The following is a 17,910-nucleotide window of genomic DNA, read 5'->3' on the forward strand; positions in this document are numbered from 1 at the left end:
CCTTTCTCTGATGCTCAAGAGGAGGAAGAACCAGTTAGGAGCTTTCCCTTCTTTGGGCTTCCGGGCCTCTTCTGTTACGGAAAGAATGTTAGATGGGGATTTGGCCACATGTGGTGCAGTTCTGTGAATATTCCTATATAATGTTTCTCATGGGACGCGGGTGGCGCTGTGGTCTAAACCACTGAGCCTCTTGGGCTTGCCGATCAGAAGGTCGGCGGTTCGAATCCCCGTGACGGGGTGAGCTCCCATTGCTCGGTCCCTGCTCCTGCCAACCTAGCAGTTCGAAAGCACGTCAAAGTGCAAGTAGATAAATAGGTACTGCTCCTGCGGGAAAGTAAATGGCATTTCTGTGCGCTGCTCTGGTTTGCCAGAAGCGGCTTAGTCATGCTGGCCACATGACCCAGAAGCTGTACGCTGGTTCCTCGGCCAATAAAGCGAGATGAGCGCCACAACACCAAAGTCGGCCATGACTGGACCTAAGGGTCAGGGGTCCCTTTACCTTTAATGTTTCTCACAAATCATCATCATCTATTTTTTATACCCTTCTTCCCTCCAGTGATGTGGACTACCAAGTGATGCGGGTACCAAGCCTTAGGGCATATGAAACATCCAAGCTGCCGCTCTCTTTCCTCCACTAATCACCCCCCTCTCTCTCTTCTTTTTCCTGACTCAGAGAACACGGCACGCTGTCACCTCAAGAAAACACTAACTCCGGGATGGCTCTTCCCCGCGTCAGCCCCTCGCTGAACCCCAACATCTCCCCCGGACAAGGCATGGCTCTGCCCTCCCCTCTCCCTCCTGCCAACGGTAGCATGCTAACTGCCAGCGCAGCAGGCCACCCGCCGGGATCCAGCCTACATGGCGGTGGCAACGGCAGCAGCAGCAACACTGCCCCCAGCCAAGCCACTTTCGGATGTTCGCCGGGGAGCCAGATGGGAACGAACGTTGCCTTAAGCCAGGGCCAGGCCGGTCCCCAGAACACTAGCCATGCCATGAGCCACAACAGCTCCCCGATGGGCAGCCCCGGGGTCACCCCACCGCAGTTCATGTCCCCCAGGCATCGGGTGAGCCCCGGGCTGGTCCACCGGCCCAGAGTGCCAAGCAACCCTTTCTCTCCCCCCATGCCCACCACGCACTCCCCGGTGGGCATGGTGAGTGGCTGTGGCTCCAGTGGCTCCCTCGGCAACAGGCCGTACCCAAGCACCCCGCTGAACCCCATGCAGGGACTGGCCGAAGGGCCCAGCCCCCCGGTGGGCTACTCCACGCCCTCCCCCGTCCTGCGGCAGCCCAGCAACCAGAACTCACCCAGCCGGATGAGCCTGCCGCCCGTGAAAACGGAGCCCAAGGACAGCAAAGAGATCGCCTCCATCCTGTGCGACATGATCCACTCTAATGGCGGCCCGGGCAGCACCAAGCCTGTGGAGCTCTCCGAGGGCGACCACAAGGGCCTGCAGGCTACCAGCCACAAACTGGTCCAGCTCCTGGCCACCACGGCCCAGGAACAGCTGCGGCACGCTGACGTGGACACCAGCTGCAAGGAGCCCTTGTCCTGCACGGGCTCCTCCGGGACTCCTGCCTCCGGGAACCCGGTGGGCAGTGCCTGCCCGTCCTCCCACAGCTCCCTGACAGAGCGGCACAAGATTCTGCACCGGCTCCTCCAGGAGGGCAGCCCTTCAGACATGGGCAGCCTGGCCACCATGGAGCAGGAGAAGAAGGACAGCGGGGGGCCTGGCACAGCGGCCCCTGCCCTTCAGAACCAGGCCCCAGGGGCCCCGGATGCCCGGCTGGAGGCCGACGCCGCAAAGAAGAAGGAATCGAAGGACAATCAGCTCCTTCGCTACCTGCTGGACAAGGACGAGAAAGAGCTGGCCTCCAACCCCACCTTGAGCCTGGACGACGTCAAGGTGAAGGAGAACCCGGAGCAGCTGGAGCCTTGCGGCGTGGCTCAGTCCCTGCTCGCGAAGCCCCCCGCGCCAGAGGAGGGAAAGCTGCAGCCGCAGAGCCAGGTGGGTCTTCTCTCCCGGGGGAAGGGGTCCTTTCCTCTTAGAAGAGCAGCAAACATGTCGCTCCACATTGGGTCTTGGGTCGCCGCGGTTGGCTTGCGCCTTCCTTGCTTGGCACTGCAACTCTTTGCAACTGCGCGACCTATCCCAGTGCAAGTGAGCTTTTTGCGCGACCCTGAGATTAGTGGATGCTCAACTCACAATATTAGAAGGGGGGTAATAATAATAATAATAATAATAATAATAATAATAATAATAATAGTAATAATAGTAATAATAATAATTTATTATTTATACCCCGCCCATCTGGCTGAGTTTCCCCAGCCACTCTGGGCGGCTCCCAATCGAGTGTTAAAAACAATACAGCATTAAATATTAAAAACTTCCCTAAACAGGGCTGCCTTCAGATGTCTTTTAAAGATAGGATAGCTGCTTTTTTCCTTCACATCTGAAGGGAGGGCATTATTAGAAATACCCTTTTGCAGTCTGTCTGTTGAGCCTTGATCCTTTGAGGAAGCAGTGGGTGAGACACAAGGGTTGTACGCACAAGGTTCAGTCCTCACAATCTTCTGTTTAAAATGAATCTTGGAGAAGGCCTTCCATTGCTGGAGGGCTGCTGCCAGTCAGAGTAGAGGATATTGGGCTAGATAGACCAGTGCTCAGACTCTGTATAAGGTAGTGCCATTAGGAATGACGTCAGGAACAGCATGTTGATTTTTGCCTGATCAAGAGCCTGCAAGCTGCATGGTTCTACTGAGTTTTCTACTGATAGTTTTCAGTAATATTATGTCCACTCTGCTCATTTATTTTCTGTTACTGAAAATACACAGAAACTCATGCTTGGTTGAAATGCCCCTTCCTCAATTTCAGGGCCCCTTTTGCAGGCTAAGGGAGTTTGTGGTGGGGAGGGATTCTAACCGGTTTCAGAGAGCCAAAGTTCACTAGGATTCCACTCGGCTAGTGGCCATCTCTTCTCCACCCTATCCTCAAAGCCTTAAGAACAGGGATAGGGAACTGGATCTGACCCGTGGCAGACCACTTTGACAGGTGGGTGGGGTCAACGATCTGCCACCCCACCGGCGATCCATTTTCCCTTTTCTGGCTGGCGAGCTGCGCTACAAAGGAAAACCCAAACCAGGTTTGCCACTTGGCAACCGAGAGGCAAGAAATGGTCTTCCTTACATCCACCAGCTCTTCATATATTTTGAGACACGCAATGCCACTTTAGCAGTCCTGATGGGGGGCTGTGCTTTCAGACCAGAGAGCCCAGAACAAGGAGCTTTGTTGCTTTGTTTTGTTTTGCTCATGTTATGGTATAAAGCACCACAAATATAAAGCTAGCCCTGGTGATCATCTAATGTTTCTTGGATGGATTTTCCCCCTAAATTGATTTTTGATTTTATTGTTGTTCACGTTTTATACCGTATTTTATGCTGTTTTTTGTAGCTTCAATTAAGTGTTTTACATTTGTTGTTAGCTGCCCTGAGCCCGGTTTTCTGAACCAGGAAGGGCGGGGTATAAATAAAAATTTATTATTATTATAAATCGTAGTAAGATGGAGTAATAGCCGCATGCCAACACCAGCATCTGATGACTCAAAAGTCAAAGGTAGGTGTTTCAATAGTGAAATTGCAAGACCTCAGAAGCACCACCCATGTTGTCACTGTTGGTCATAGAGTCCTGCAGCTGACCCATTTCTCAGATAAGTGTACCTGCGTCAGTGGGCAAATCTTCAACGATCACTTAATTTAGTTGCACACTGAAAAGAGGCCCGCAGTGCGAACTGTTTGCTAGGCACAACGCCTGCCCCTTTGTGCCTGCCATGGCGTAAGGCAGAAGAAAAACTTCCGTGCGGACTGAGGTGTTTTCGTTTTATTAAATTTTGCAGGAATTTTGTGTCCAATGATTGCTTAAATCAGTGGTATTAAATCTCTGCAGTCAAGCCTGTTGCAAGGCTTCATTGTGGATTCTGTTGGCATGACGGAGAGACACACCTTGTTTCAGAAGCCCCTCTGGCATCACCAACAAGAGGGCAGGGGAGTTCACAGGCTTTTAAAGGGCTTTGGGCTATTCATCCCCGACATTTCCTGAATTCAAGAGCCTCATATGATGCGAGTCTGTGAATGGGCTAAGCACGGCTAAGAGAATTTTCAGTCTCCCTCCTGTTCGCTGGCTGGGAACCGGCAACTTTAAGGTACCATTATCTCTTGTAATAGAGTTATTAAATGGCAATGACGGTTCCCTGCAAGAGAGATTTCAGCGTATAAATATTCATTACAATTGGCCATGAATAGGAGCGGGCACTGCTTTCTTTTCTTTTCTTCTCCAGTTGAGGAAGATGACAACATGGATAAGGCTGTGTTAATCCTTTTTATCAAACGGACCAGGGAGAGTTTGACATTTCAAGTGCGAGGCCACTTACAGGCTTGTGTCAGAATGGGGCTTCTGTGTGTGAATAGCCCCAGAGCCCCTTGGAAAGCCTCAGATAACAAGTAGTGCCCTAAAGCGCCCTAATTAAATTAAGGGGCCCATTCATCTGGGAATCCCCACTTGGTGACCCCATCCGGCACAGGGACTTCAGCTCTCTTTGTATCCTGCCCCACAAAAGGCCCTTGAGTTGACGGCTTCCCATCAGCTGCTCCTGGCCTGCTCTCTGTGGTTTCTTCCCAGACTTTGTAAACGGAGCTTCGTCGTATGTCAGCTTCCCATGTTCCATCGCAGCGCTAAATCAGAAGCAAAGGCCGTCTCTTTGGGGGCACCTCGGTTTTGCAGGAAGCCTGTCATGCTCTTTGCATTTTTGGCTGTGCAGGCCAGAAGGAACCTGCGCACCTGAAATACGCCGATTTGGAAGCTTCTGAAACCCCTGAAATGATATTTTCCTCGGGGAAGAGTTTTGGTCTTGCAAGGCGCTCAGTGTTAGATTTAACAGCTCAGGTTTTGCATATCCTGAAATGTATGGGTTTGCTCAGGCCTCTCCTGTGATCTGTCAAGCTCAGCAGATGCACTGTTTATCTTCACTGGCCCTGCTTCCATTTGGTTTTGATATCCTGGACTAGGAAACACAACTGTGTCTTCGTTGTACCTGCTCTGTATGCAGATGGTCCACCACTTGCAGCCCTTGGCAGCATCTCCAGTTCAGAAAGATCGGGGAGCAATGGGTAAGGTTCTTTCTAGGTCCCGAGTAACTGCAGCCATTCGCAGGACTGGACTAGCTAAACAAAGAATCTTGGGGAGGAATTTAGCGGTGCACCAAGGCAATCATTTTTTCAGGGCATTGCATTTTGGATAGACAAGAACAGCCCCCTCCTCCCTGTGCTGTTCTGTGGGAGGGGGTTTCTCCTGGTCCCACGCCCCAGAGCCCATTTCAGGGGGCACAAGGGAGAAGAGAGGGCAAACCCCATTGTGGAAGCAGTCCTATCTAGTTGTTGGTTTCTTGGTTTGTTTAGGGACGTGGATGGCGCTGTGGTCTAAACCACTGAGCCTCTTGTGCTTGCCGATCAGAAGGTTGGCGGTTCGAATCCCCGCGACGGGATGAGCTCCTGTTGCTCTGTCCCAGCTCCTGCCAACCTAGCAGTTCAAAAGCACGCCAGTGCAAGTAGATAAATAGGTACTACTGCAGCAGGAAGGTAAACGGTGTTTCCATGTGGTCTGGCTGCCGTCACGGTGTCCCGTTGCAGCAGAAGCGGTTTAGTTCTGCTGGCCACATGACCCAGAAAGCTGTCTGTGGACAAACGCCAGCTCCTTTGGCCTGAAAGCGATATGAGTGCCGCAACCCCACAGTCGCCTTGGACTGGACTTAACCATCCAGGGGTCCTTTACCGTTTTACCTTTTTAATTGTTTTTGTCAAATTTATAACCAGCCTTTCCTCCAGGTGGGGCTACATAGTTCTCCCCATTTCATCCTCCCCACAACTGCAAGGTGGGTTTGGCTGGGAGTGAGTGACTGGTCCAGGTCACCCAGCAAGCTCCGTGGCCAGGTGGGGATTTGAACCCTGGTTTTCCAGGTCCTATCCTGCACCACCATGCTTCCTATCTGGTTCCTGTGCCTCCCAAGCCCTCTCCATATGCCCCTTTCTCCATGCAAAAAGAAGCAGCAGGGATGAGCACACTCAAGCCTTACCTCCTCTCTCACCCTCCGTGGGGGGCTGTGTGCAGGGGGGAGCTTATGTGAGCACAGCTGGCTCCCCCCTGCAGCAGACAGTTGCCCCCCATCATGCAGAGGCCAGGCCAAGCAGCTCATCCTTGCTTCCTCCTCCTGGCGATGTTTGTCATGTGCAGACAAAGGAATGTCTGAAGAGGGCTGTCGTGCGTTCCTAGTGCTCTTCAGTTGGTTTCCAGTGATCTCTCTTGGGGAGCGGGTGTTTTGAATTGGTTGCTTCTTCTTTTTTTTTACCCTTGTACATGTTAGCTGCTCCGGGAGCCCCTTTGGTGTTAAAGAACTGGGTATAAATGGATGAAGTAAATGAATAATAACTGTGCGAGAAAGTTGGAATCTCATCTGTGCCATGAAATCGGTCGCTGGAGGAGAGAGCCACTCAAGCAGAAATTTTCAGGGGGCACCTCTCTCGCTGGTGTCTAGATCCACAACAGAATATTCTGAACCAACATTGTTTTCCAACACAGTTCTGGGTCTGTCCAAGAGCAGACCTTTGAATCTCTCTCTCTCTCAATTTCTATCATCTATCTATCTCTATCTATCATCTATATCATCTATATCTATCATCTATCTATCTATCTATATTTATCTATCTTATCTATATTTATCTATCTTATCTATCTATCACCTGTCTCCATAGCTGTCAACTTACACATTTGAAAATAAGGGACCAGCAGCCTTGAAAATAAGGGACCAGCAGCCAAAATAAGGGACCTGCAGCCTCCCCTGTTCCAGGCACTCCAGTCTTCCTGTCCTCCTGCAGTCTGGTCAAACTCATGCTGGTAGCTTTGAGAACACTGTCCAACCAACTTTGTAACCAGAGGTTCAACTGAATAGAATCTGAATCACATGCACCACAAGGCCTATGCAGCCTCAACTTAAGATGGCTCCCTGGCCTGGCTTTGTACTGCAAAGTTTGCAGCAGCACGTGCAACAAAATGGCGTCCAGCATTCAAAAACCCCTCAACTTGCATTAACTAGCCACACACAAGGCATGCAAGCTCCACCCCCCAGTCGTTCTTAGACTTCTTATTGGGTGAGCAACACAGCCAAGCAACACAGTTGGAGCCTCCCTCCTCCCTGGCCGGCAGGGAGGGAGGGAGAGGAGCTGCTTCCTTTGAAATTTAAGGGACAACATTTAAGGGACATCCATCAATAAGGGACAGCAGCGGGACATGGCGCTGGAATAAGGGACTGTCCCTTCAAATAAGGGACACTTGACAGCTATGCCTGTCTCTATCTATCATCTATATTATCTAGCTATCTGTCTATCATCTATCTATCTATCTCTATCATTATCTATCTCTATCATCTATCTATATCATCTATCTATCTATCTGTACAGTGGTACCTCAGGTTACATATGCTTCAGGTTACATATGCATCAGGTTACAGACTCCACTAACCCAGAAATAGTGCTTGTGGTTAAGAACTTTGTTTCAGGATGAGAACAGAAATCATGCTCTGGCGCTGCGGAGGCAGCAGGAGGCCCCATTAGCTAAAATGGTGCTTCAGGTTAAGAACAGTTTCAGGTTAAGAGCAGACCTCCGGAACGAATTAAGTACTTAACCCGAGGTACCACTGTATCATCTATCTATCTATCTATCTATCTATCTATCATCTATCATCTATCTATCCTATTTCTACCCTGCCTTTTTCTCCAAGGAGCTCAAAGTGGCGTACTTGGTTCTCCCCCTCCTCATTTAATCCCTGTGAGGTAGGCTAGGCTGAGAGGCATCCACTGGCCCCCAAGACCATCCAGTGAGCTTCATGGCTGAGTGGGCATTTGAACCCTGCTCTTCTGGTTCCTAGTTAGACACGCTAAGCACTACACGGCACTGCCTCTCTTGCTGCGACCCTTGCACACCCGGCCACATGTGCAGAGACTTGAAACTGAAAACACTGCTCCTTGAGCCAGTTTGCCATGAACCCTCTTCTGCAATAGGGGGATAATTGCCCTGGCCTTCCCTACAGTGATATTCTGAGACAGGGCGTGCGAAGTGCTTTGAGCACTGAGGAAGCACAACAAAGATCTCTTTAGTTATTATTCCCCCCCCCCCCCGGTACTTAAGTCCCGCATTTCCTCCCAATGGGAGCGCAGAGTGGCTAACAATACAGTATCACGTGCACAGAATTACAAAACTTTTTAAAAACCAGTTAAAAACCTAGCCAAAAATGAAAGCGGAATAGGAACCGCAGTAACCTGGAAAGGAAACGCAGTCAGCCGAGAAGGTTGGCTACAGTCCAAGTTAAACAGAAAGTGCCTAAACGAGGCCTACGTGTGGAACATCTGCATGTCATTTGGGAGGGAGCTGCATAACTGGGGGGCCACCACCAAGAATGCTCTGTCGCACATCACCGCCAGCCCCACAGAAGCTGAAGCTGGAATAACAAGCAGGGCATTCTTTGCAGAACCTTGATAGCTGGGCAGGGCAGTTGTGGAGGGCGAAGGCATTCTCTCAGGTTCCTGTCATTTGGGGCTTTGGGTACTAATGCTGATGCCTTGAATAGGGCTCAGAAATTCATAGTGTGGTGATTTGAGGATCAGGGTAATGTGATTCCCCCTCGCCACTCCAGAAAGCAGCAAGGCAGCAGCATTCTACATGCAGAGCATTGCCCTCCTGGCTGCTCCTGGTCTGGAAAGTGCTCTACATCTCCGCTACTTGTTAGTTTTTCTCTGTTGGGCTGTTTCCCTGTTGCTTTCTTTTAGCCTTTGTAATCCTCCCATTACAGAGGCTTAAACTCAGTGGCCTTTGCACTGATTTCCATGACTCTGTAAGACTTTGCTTCTTCTTTTTTTCTTTCCCTCCTGGACCTTTGCTCTTTATTGCTTCTGAGATGCAGAGAGCAGAACCGCAGGCTGCATTTGAGAGGTGTGCTTTGTGGGCGGTCAAGATCCCTAATGCCAGCCTGGCCTTGGCCTAAATGGCAGCTACATCCTTGTTTAGAGAGGTGATTCTGTGGCACTTCTGCTAAGTGAACCATCTGCTCCAAATGTCCATTCCGGGTCGCCCAACCACTGCCTCAGTGTCCTTTCTCTTGGCAGATCAAGATGAGCAGGTGACAGCAAAAGGTTTTTAGCTGGGGCAATCAGAATAATATCCACTATTTGACTATTGATTAAAAACCATAAAATGTATTGCTATGGCCGATGGCTGACACAAATAAAGATTCATTCAATCAATCAATCAATCAATCACGATGAAAGCAGCATGCAAATCACCCAAATCATTATCATAAACTTCGCCAGCCTCCAGAAGTTTTGAACTGAATCATAGAATCATAGAGTTGAAAGAGACCACAAGGGCCATCGAGTCCAACCCCCTGCCAAGCAGGAAACACCATCAGAGCACTCCTGACATATGGTTGTCAAGCCTCTGCTTAAAGACCTCCAAAGTAGGAGACTCCACCACACTCCTTGGCAGCAAATTCCACTGTCGAACAGCTCTTACTGTCAGGAAGTTCTTCCTAATGTTTAGGTGGAATCTTCTTTCTTGTAGTTTGGATCCATTGCTCCGTGTCCGCTTCTCTGGAGCAGCAGAAAACAACCTTTCTCCCTCCTCTATGTGACATCCTTTTATATATTTGAACATGGCTATCATATCACCCCTTAACCTCCTCTTCTCCACTGCATCAGCCTCAGCTCATGGCTACTCTAGCTATAGTATGTATGCAGTAGTATAGCATACAATAGACAGGACTGGTTGTGTTAAATGGAGAGTGATTTGTTTTACACTTGTTGAGCAAAACGATGCAAGTAAACTCTTATTTCTTAAGGCACCGTGATGGGCTTGGCTTCTCATTGTATCATTTCCTCTCCAATTGTCTCCTTAGATCACATTCCCACCTTCAAGTACATTTCCGGAGCTTATTCCTTTGTTGAGGAGATTTGCTAAAATGTGTCAGTGAAGAGACAGAGAGGAGGGAGAGATAGAATGAATCTAAGCAGACAAGGCTGTCTCTTGCAGTTTTTCTTACGAATAACTGTGGAGAAATTGTGATCTGAGAGAGGGGGGGGGAACGAACCTTGGATCTGAGCTAATGAGACATAGCTGTCCTGCATCAATACCCATCCGAGGGCCCATCCTTAGCAGACAAAGCAGCTGTGGCAAAGATCATTCACCCATTGTGGGGAGGCATTTACTCCCCAACAGCATCTAGGGTCTTGTGCTTGCCTTGATCAAGAGCACAGGGGAAGGTTGATCTTGACAGGGGATCTGGGAACAATTCAGCTGCAACTCAAGCAACCCACACATGAGCTTCTTGTTGTTGTTGTTTAGTCGTTTAGTCGTGTCCGACTCTTCGTGGCCCCCTGGACCAGAGGACACCAGGCACTTCTGTCTTCCACTGCCTCCCGCAGTTTGGTCAAACTCATGCTGGTAGCTTCGAGAACACTATCCAACCATCTCGTCCTCTGTTGTCCCCTTCTCCTTGTGCCCTCCATCTTTCCCAACATCAGGGTCTTTTCCAGGGAGTCTTCTCTTCTCATGAGGTGGCCAAAGTATTAGAGTCTCAGCTTCAGGATCTGTCCTTCCAGTGAGCACTCAGGGCTGATTTCCTTCAGGATGGAGAGGTTTGATCTTCTTACAGTCCATGGGACTCTCAAGAGTCTCCTCCAGCACCAGAATTCAAAAGCATCCATTCTTCAGCGATCAGCCTTCGGTGGCAATAAGTTCAGGGGAAGCAGTGAATCCCCATTCTGTCTGAGAAGGCAGCTCCCAGGGCTTGGAGCTTCCAAAACCCATGGAGTGGCCTCATTCCAGGAGGAGGAATTCTGAAGAGTGCAGCTCATTGCAAGTTAGGGATTGTTTTGAGGAGGAACACAATATGGAAAGTGGCTCAGCCTTGTTTGCAATATTTTTGTATATACATTATGAACATTTCCCATTCTTCTTAAAATTCCTCATCCTCTTGGTCCCTGAGCTTCTCAGTTAACTTTGCCATTTCGGCAAAGTCCATCAACTTGATTGGCCATTCCTCTTTCATTGGGGTTGTCTCCTCCTTCCGCCTCTGGCCGATGGACATCCGAGCGGCAGCCGTAGCACACATGAACAGTTTCTTCTGATCTTTTGGGATCTCGGTACCTATAATTCCTAATAAAAAAGGCTTCTGGTCTTTTAACAAATGTTTGTTTAAACATTGTTAAACAGATCAAAACATTAGCAGGATTCTAAATACACTTGTAATGAAAGTGTAAGTATGGATAATTAGGAAGACAAAATAATTGGAGAAATATGGATATGCGGTTAAAATAGAATTAAGTGGACCCATGGATGGGATGGGGGGGGCGAGGAAGTCAATGAGATTCAGTGTAATCTCAACACGTGGAACTGTATGACATTTTGATGTAAGTTTATCTCTTGTGGTTTTTTCTTTTTCTTTATTTTTGAAAATTTGATTTAATATTTTTTTTTAAAAAAAAAAGAAAGTAGCTAAGCCGATAGTGTAAGCGATTTTTTATAAAAAAATCTAGTCCACCAAAAAGACGTTCAGGTTTTCAAAACAGCTTTTAATTACAAGTAGCTTTTAATGCAAGTAACTTTTAATAGTTTTTAATGCCGGGGTGGCTAGTGGACGAGGCATCTCTCTTCTGCAGGAGGGAATCTTTCTTGAGATGATGCCCTGTGGGCCATCATGTTACGGTTTAGTTAGGCCCTGTTGGCCTCAGAGGAAATGCCCAGGTACAGAAAGATGAGCCAGCAATCTCACGTTTTTCGGAAAGCGAATAAACAGAAATGTGTGCCTGTGTTTTCCTGAGCACAGTGGATGCAAAACTCCCACCTGGTGGATATGGCTGCTCTCTTTCTCTCTCTGCAGGCTCCTGGTTATGAAACTGTTCCCCATGCATGTGAATATGTGTGTGTGAGAGAGAGAGACCGACTGATTCAGCATTTCAAACATCTTGCTCTGTGGGTGTGAGAGTTGAAATGTCTTGTTTCCAAACTGGAACAGTTTCTGCTCAAAGAGAAGCCCACCTCACCTTGCCAATGTTTTCACTCTCGGAATGTTTCTGGATGTTCACTTTTTTGAGCCCGTGATGTGCTATCACTCTCTGGATCAAACTGAATGTAATGCATACCCTTCCCTTTTCTTCCGTTACATTACGGCGGCGGACTTATCTGATTTGCCCAGGCACGGTGTGTGCCTGGAACAGACCGGGGAAACTGAACACTGCTGTTGCTGTAACTGCAAGCCCAGCTTGTTCCATACAGCATCCCCCCCCCCCACTTAGCACCTTTAAGGAAACAATTTATTATTATTTTTCTGGTTGGAGGCTGTGTGTTGCCATCCAGCCAAATGTCAAATTACTGCTGGGTTTCTGCAGGATGTGGTCCATGTAGAATATACAACAGCTTCTGACCTCCAGTGCAGAACTTTCTAGATCATGGTTTGTTTGTTTTTCAATTAAGCATTGTTTGAAATAAAAGTGGTACCTTGGTTTACGAACCAAGTCTGTTCTTAAACCAAAGCATTCTTAAACCAAGGTGTGCTTTCCCATAGCAGCGGGGGACTCCATTTACAAATGGAACATGTTCTGCTTCCAAGGCAAAGTTCACAAACCAAAACACCTACTTTTGGGTTTACAGCGTTCTTAATCCAAGTTGCTCATAAACTAAGCTGTTCTTAAACCAAGGTACCACTGTACTTGCAGAGAAGAAAGGGGAAGGATTTTAGCTCAGTGGTATAGCACCTGCTAGGCCTGGGAGAGACTCCTGCTCTGAAATCCTGGAGAGCCAATGTTGATCCTTGTAGACAACACTGAGCTAAATGGACGCAATGGTCTTAAGTTTATGCTGCATTATGACAATGGAACGCAGGTGGCGCTGTGGGTTAAACCACAGAGCCTAGGACTTGCCGATCAGAAGGTCGGCGGTTCGAATCCCTGCAACAGGGTGAGCTCCCATTGTTTGGTCCCTGCTCCTGCCAACCTAGCAGTTCAAAAGCACATCAAAGTGCAAGTAGATAAATAGGTACTGTTGCGGCAGGAAGGTAAACGGTGTTTCCGTGCACTGCTCTGGTTCACCAGAAGCGGCTTAGTCATGCTGGCCACATAACCTGGAAGCTGTACGCGGGCTCCCTTGGCCAATAAAGCAAGATGAGCACTGCAACCCCAGAGTCGGTCATGACTGGACCTAATGGTCAGGGGTCCTTTTAGCTTTACTATTACAATTTTATTACTGATTGTTTGCCATTCTGGAAGCTTTATACAGAAACATAGCCAGGAAGCTATCTCAATCAGCATAGTATTTAGCATAAAAACATATAGATTTTTTCATTTAATGAACATTTCACAGGCCTGTCTGAATTACGCGGTTTTCCGAATATGTCTGAAAGCCAGCTGCCATTATTCCTGCCAAACCTCTACTGGCAGGGAGTTTCACAGGAAAGGGCTAAAGGCTGGGTCTCTGGTGAAGGCCAGCTGAACTTCAGTGGTGTGGGGAACCCCCCAGAAGTGCTCTTATCAGGATGGAGCATAAGGAGTGGACCCAAGTTGTTCAGGGCTTTTGCGAATTTGCGCCATCCAGGCCAGAGCAAAAGGCTTGTGGTTGGTTTCTTGTTCCACCCGTGGCTGCCCTCGGAGCTTCCGTGGCTGACCTGTGGCCTTGCTTCCTTCCTTCAGTTTGCGTCGGACCTCGACCAGATTCTGCCGTCGCTGGAAAAAGCTCAGCTGCCACCAGGACTGTGCGGTTCGGAGGCTGCCGAAAGTGGCGGCATTGCCATCAAGTCAGAGATCCTGACCCCTTCCCTCCAGCCTGGCACCGCCGCAAGAACTCCCACGGGGATGAGCTGTACGTACTTCTGCCAAGTCTTTCTTCCCTTTCTGTAACTGCCAGGGCTGGACCTGCTCTAACTTTCTCGTACAATCGCTTAATCCATGTTCTTCACAATGTGTCTGATAGACTGGAGCCTGGTACCATTGCACTGGCATGCTGAATGCCAGGCGTTGGTTGAGGAGAAAGAGGCAGGGGGAATTCCCCTTCCAAATTCTGCAACCAACCCCAACACTTGGTTTGGCTGTGTTTAACATGGGCGGGCTTAAGATTTAGCTACTCGGATCCCAAGGTAGGAGATGGGTACGTTAAATGTTGGCTAGTGTCCTGTGCCAATTTCCTGTCAATCTAAGTTGGCAAAAATGCAGTTTCGTCTTGTACGTGAACTAATTTATTGTGTTGGGGGAGGCAAAAGCCTAGCTTGTCGCATGCATGGAGTAGGTGACTTGACCAGGAAGAGAAGTTTGCCTAATCTTCCCTTAGTCTTCTCTTTTGTGGGTGTTGCCGAGACGGAAGAATGTGCCCCACATAAGAAATGTCCTGTTGCCACCCTGCCTCGTAAGCTGTGGCTCTGTAACTCCAATCATGTATAATAATAATAATAATAATAATAATAATTTATTTTTTATACCCCACCCATCTGGCTGGGTTTCCCCAGCCACTCTGGGCGGCTTCCAACCGTGTGTGTGTGTGTGTGTGTGTGTGTGTATACACACTAATAATAATAATAATAATAATTTATTTATTTATATCCCGTCCTCTGCAGCCGAAGCCGGACTCAGAGTGGCTAACAACAATAAAAGTAACACAGTTTGCATAAAATCACAATCAATTAATTGAAATACATTCTAAAATCAATTCAGAATCAAATTAATGGCAACCATTGGGCTAGAGTTCTGTGAGGATTACCAAAGGAGGGGGTCAGACTGTGCCTTGGCCAAAGGCCTGGTGGAACAGCTCCATCTTGCAGGCCCTGCAGGAAGATGTCAAGTCCCGCAGGGCCCTAGTCTCTTGGGACAGAGTGTTCCACCAGATCGGGGCCAGTACTGAAAAAGCCCTGGCTCTGGTTGAGGCCAGCCTAACCTCCCTGTGGCCCAGGACCTCCAAGATGTTTTTGTTTGAAGACCGTAAGGTCCTCCGTTGGACATACCAGGAGAGGTGGTCCCGTAGGTAACATACGCTTACACATACACACACAATACAGCATGAAACATTAAAAACTTCCCTAAACAGGGCTGCCTTCAAATGTCTTTTAAAAGTTAGATAGTTGCTTATTGCCTTGACATCTGCTGGGAGGGCGTTGCACAGGGCAAGCGCCACCACCGTGAAGGCCCTCTGCCTGGTTCCCTGTAACCTCACTTCTCTCAGGGAGGGAACCGCCAGAAGTCCCTCAGACGTCAGTGTCCGGGCAGAACGATGTGGGTGGAGACGCTCCTTCAGCCCCAGCCAGCATAGCCAGGGGTGATGGATGATCGGGGTTGCATCCCCAAATCGTCTGGAATTCACCATGTTGGCTGTAAACCAAAATAAAAGGACTCACTCACAGGGAAGAAGCATTCATTTGCTTGATTTTACCATTGTTGAGCAGCACCTAAAACAGGGTCAACAGCCACCGGATGAGAGCAGCCCACCTCAGGTCAAGAGAGGAGATTCTTGAGCCCTAGTGACGTTTGTGAGTGACAGCTACAAGACGCATGAAAGAAGGAGCTTTGCTTTCCCAGAGTCAGAAGCCTGAAAGAGTGCTGTCAGTTCCCAAGCTGCCCTCCTGCTTCCATCCCCTCTCCGATAAATTCCCAAACGTCAGGCAGCTGCTTTCCACCCAAGCTTGTTCCTTGCATGCTAAAAATCCTTATTCCGAGGATCTGAATGCCTGCAGAAAATCCAGCTTATAAGGCCATTCAGAAGTCATTGGCATGTTTTGACTTGACTGGGTTCCTTGTACTGCTGGAGATTTGGGGACATCAGTGATGCAGAAAAGTCTTTTAGAGTTGACCGTCAGTTCCATTGGCTGGTGATCACTTTCCCTTTTATTCTTGTTTTATTGGAATGGGCTTTCGTTGGCCGGGAGTGTGCAAGCTTTTGAATTAACACGGAACTGTTCTTCCTGGCAAAGGGCATTGTGTGATACGAAAGCTTACACATGCCTTGGAGATGGTCCAGAAGACAAAATGATCTTTTGGAATGGTTTGGAGTGTACCCTGAAATGTATACAGCAAAAAAAAAGTTGTAGGAAGTGGATATTGGAGTATATCTATATGGCCTGATCTGGTTAAGGCAACCAAGTAGATTCCATTAAACCCAAAACACTTGTCAAGTTGGCAACATTTTTTAAAAAATCTGAATAAGAACTTTTTGATTTCTGAAAATTTTCAAATTTGAGGCTTCTTAAATAAAAAAAATCCTTTTCTGGTTTTGGTAAATTTCCAGGCAATCATGCAAAAAAAATAAGCTTGTCTGTTTAAATGCTTAGCTCTCAAACGAGATAAATCGTTATTGGGAAGGTGAACAAGAAGAAATAGAGTTTGGAAATAAAAAATGTGAAAGTTTGCAGTCAGGATTTTCAGCTTGTGGACTTGTGCTTCAAACCAACTTGAGTGCTTTAGTTGCAGTTGCATGAAAAGAGTAACTGAAAAGAGCAGTGGTCCAAAAAAGAAGAATAAAGTAAGCCAATTTAATTTGGAGGAGTAGTTTGGATGAGAAGAGGGGTCAGGAGCGCCCTCTGGTGGACTGTGCAAGAACTCCAGCACATGGTGGAGACTACATCAGCGTTTCTCAACGGGTGGAGGGGGGGATATAGTCCCCTGCCCCCCCCCCCAGTATATTCCATGGGGGCCACAGCACAAGACTAGGGGGCCACAGAGGGGAGAGAGAAGTGACCGAGAAGAAAACAGAAAAGAAAACAGAGAAGTAAAAAGGTTGAGAAACACTGCCGTATATGACCTGGATATTCCTTGCCATTGTTCACCGTTGATCTGAACCGCATGGCGTTAAGCCTGGCCACTCTTGGAAGTGAGGTTCCTGGAGGGTGAGCAGCCGTACTGTCCCGAATGAGCCCATTGAGGTTTCTGCAACCCAGATGCCGGCTTGATCCTTCTCTCACATCCCTCTTAGTTGCTCCTGGGCCTACAGTCACCCTCTGATTTTTTTTTTTACTTCTGTGTTCCAGCTGCCAACGGTGGGCAGGGAATGCAGGCCGGCCGGTCCCCCTTCGAATTCTGCGACCCCCTGGAGCCGGTTCAGCTCAGGACGGCGCCTTTCTCCGCAACCAACGGCAGCAGCCCTCACCCCGGTTTGCCTTCTGAGCAAGGCAGGGGGGCGGTACCTGGACCAAGCCCCTTCCAGCCTGACACAGGTAGGTGCATCTGTTGTACTGGAGGGAAGGACCCCTGGCGTTTTTCAATAGGCAAATTACACAGTGGTATCTTCGTTTACGAACTTAATCCATTCCGGAATTCTGTTCTTAAACCAAGGGGTGCTTACCCATAGCAGCGGGGGACTCAATTTACAAGTAGAACACACTCAACAGGAAGTGGAACACGTTCTGCTTCCAAGGCAAAGTTCACAAACCAAAACACCTACTTCCGGGTTTGCAGCGTTCTTAATCCAAGTTGTTCATGAACTAAGCTGTTCTTAAACCAAGGTACCACTGTATAGTCCTTCTCCCAATGACCCTTTGAGGTAGTCTGCCTGAGAAATGATGAGCCGCCAAAACTCACAACTGTGCAGGGACTTTCACCACGCTGTCGTGTGTCTCCCACTCCCATTTTGTTGTGAGTTATCATGCTCATCAGTTTATTGCTAAAGTACCCTTATTTTGTTTATTAAATTTGCATGCCGCCCTTCATCAGGGCAGTTCACAACATGAAAATACAATATAAAAAAGGCAAAATACATAATAAAAACAAAACAAAAACCTTCCCAAAACACACATTTAAAAGGGTAAGGTAAAGGTAAAGGGACCCCTGACCATTAGGTCCAG

At 48.3% G+C, this 17,910-nt stretch overlaps 1 protein-coding gene across 5 annotated transcripts in view; it reads left to right on the top strand.

The window, feature by feature from the left end:
- Positions 1 to 17,910, top strand: part of NCOA1 (nuclear receptor coactivator 1) — a 302,949-nt gene that overhangs the window by 254,930 nt on the left and 30,109 nt on the right. For all 5 annotated transcript variants that reach the window (XR_014218165.1, XM_082217275.1, XM_082217278.1 and 2 more), the window contains 3 exons: positions 674 to 2,006; positions 13,781 to 13,949; positions 17,098 to 17,283. Coding sequence is in view for 4 of the 5 variants with exons in the window: in XM_082217275.1 (XP_082073401.1) it covers positions 674 to 2,006; positions 13,781 to 13,949; positions 17,098 to 17,283 (1,688 nt within the window). In the remaining variant the exon portion in view is untranslated. The remainder of the gene's footprint in view (positions 1 to 673; positions 2,007 to 13,780; positions 13,950 to 17,097; positions 17,284 to 17,910) is intronic.

This window comes from Podarcis vaucheri (genome assembly GCF_965113315.1).
Source record: "Podarcis vaucheri genome assembly, chromosome: 3".
Lineage (NCBI taxonomy): Eukaryota > Metazoa > Chordata > Lepidosauria > Squamata > Lacertidae > Podarcis > Podarcis vaucheri.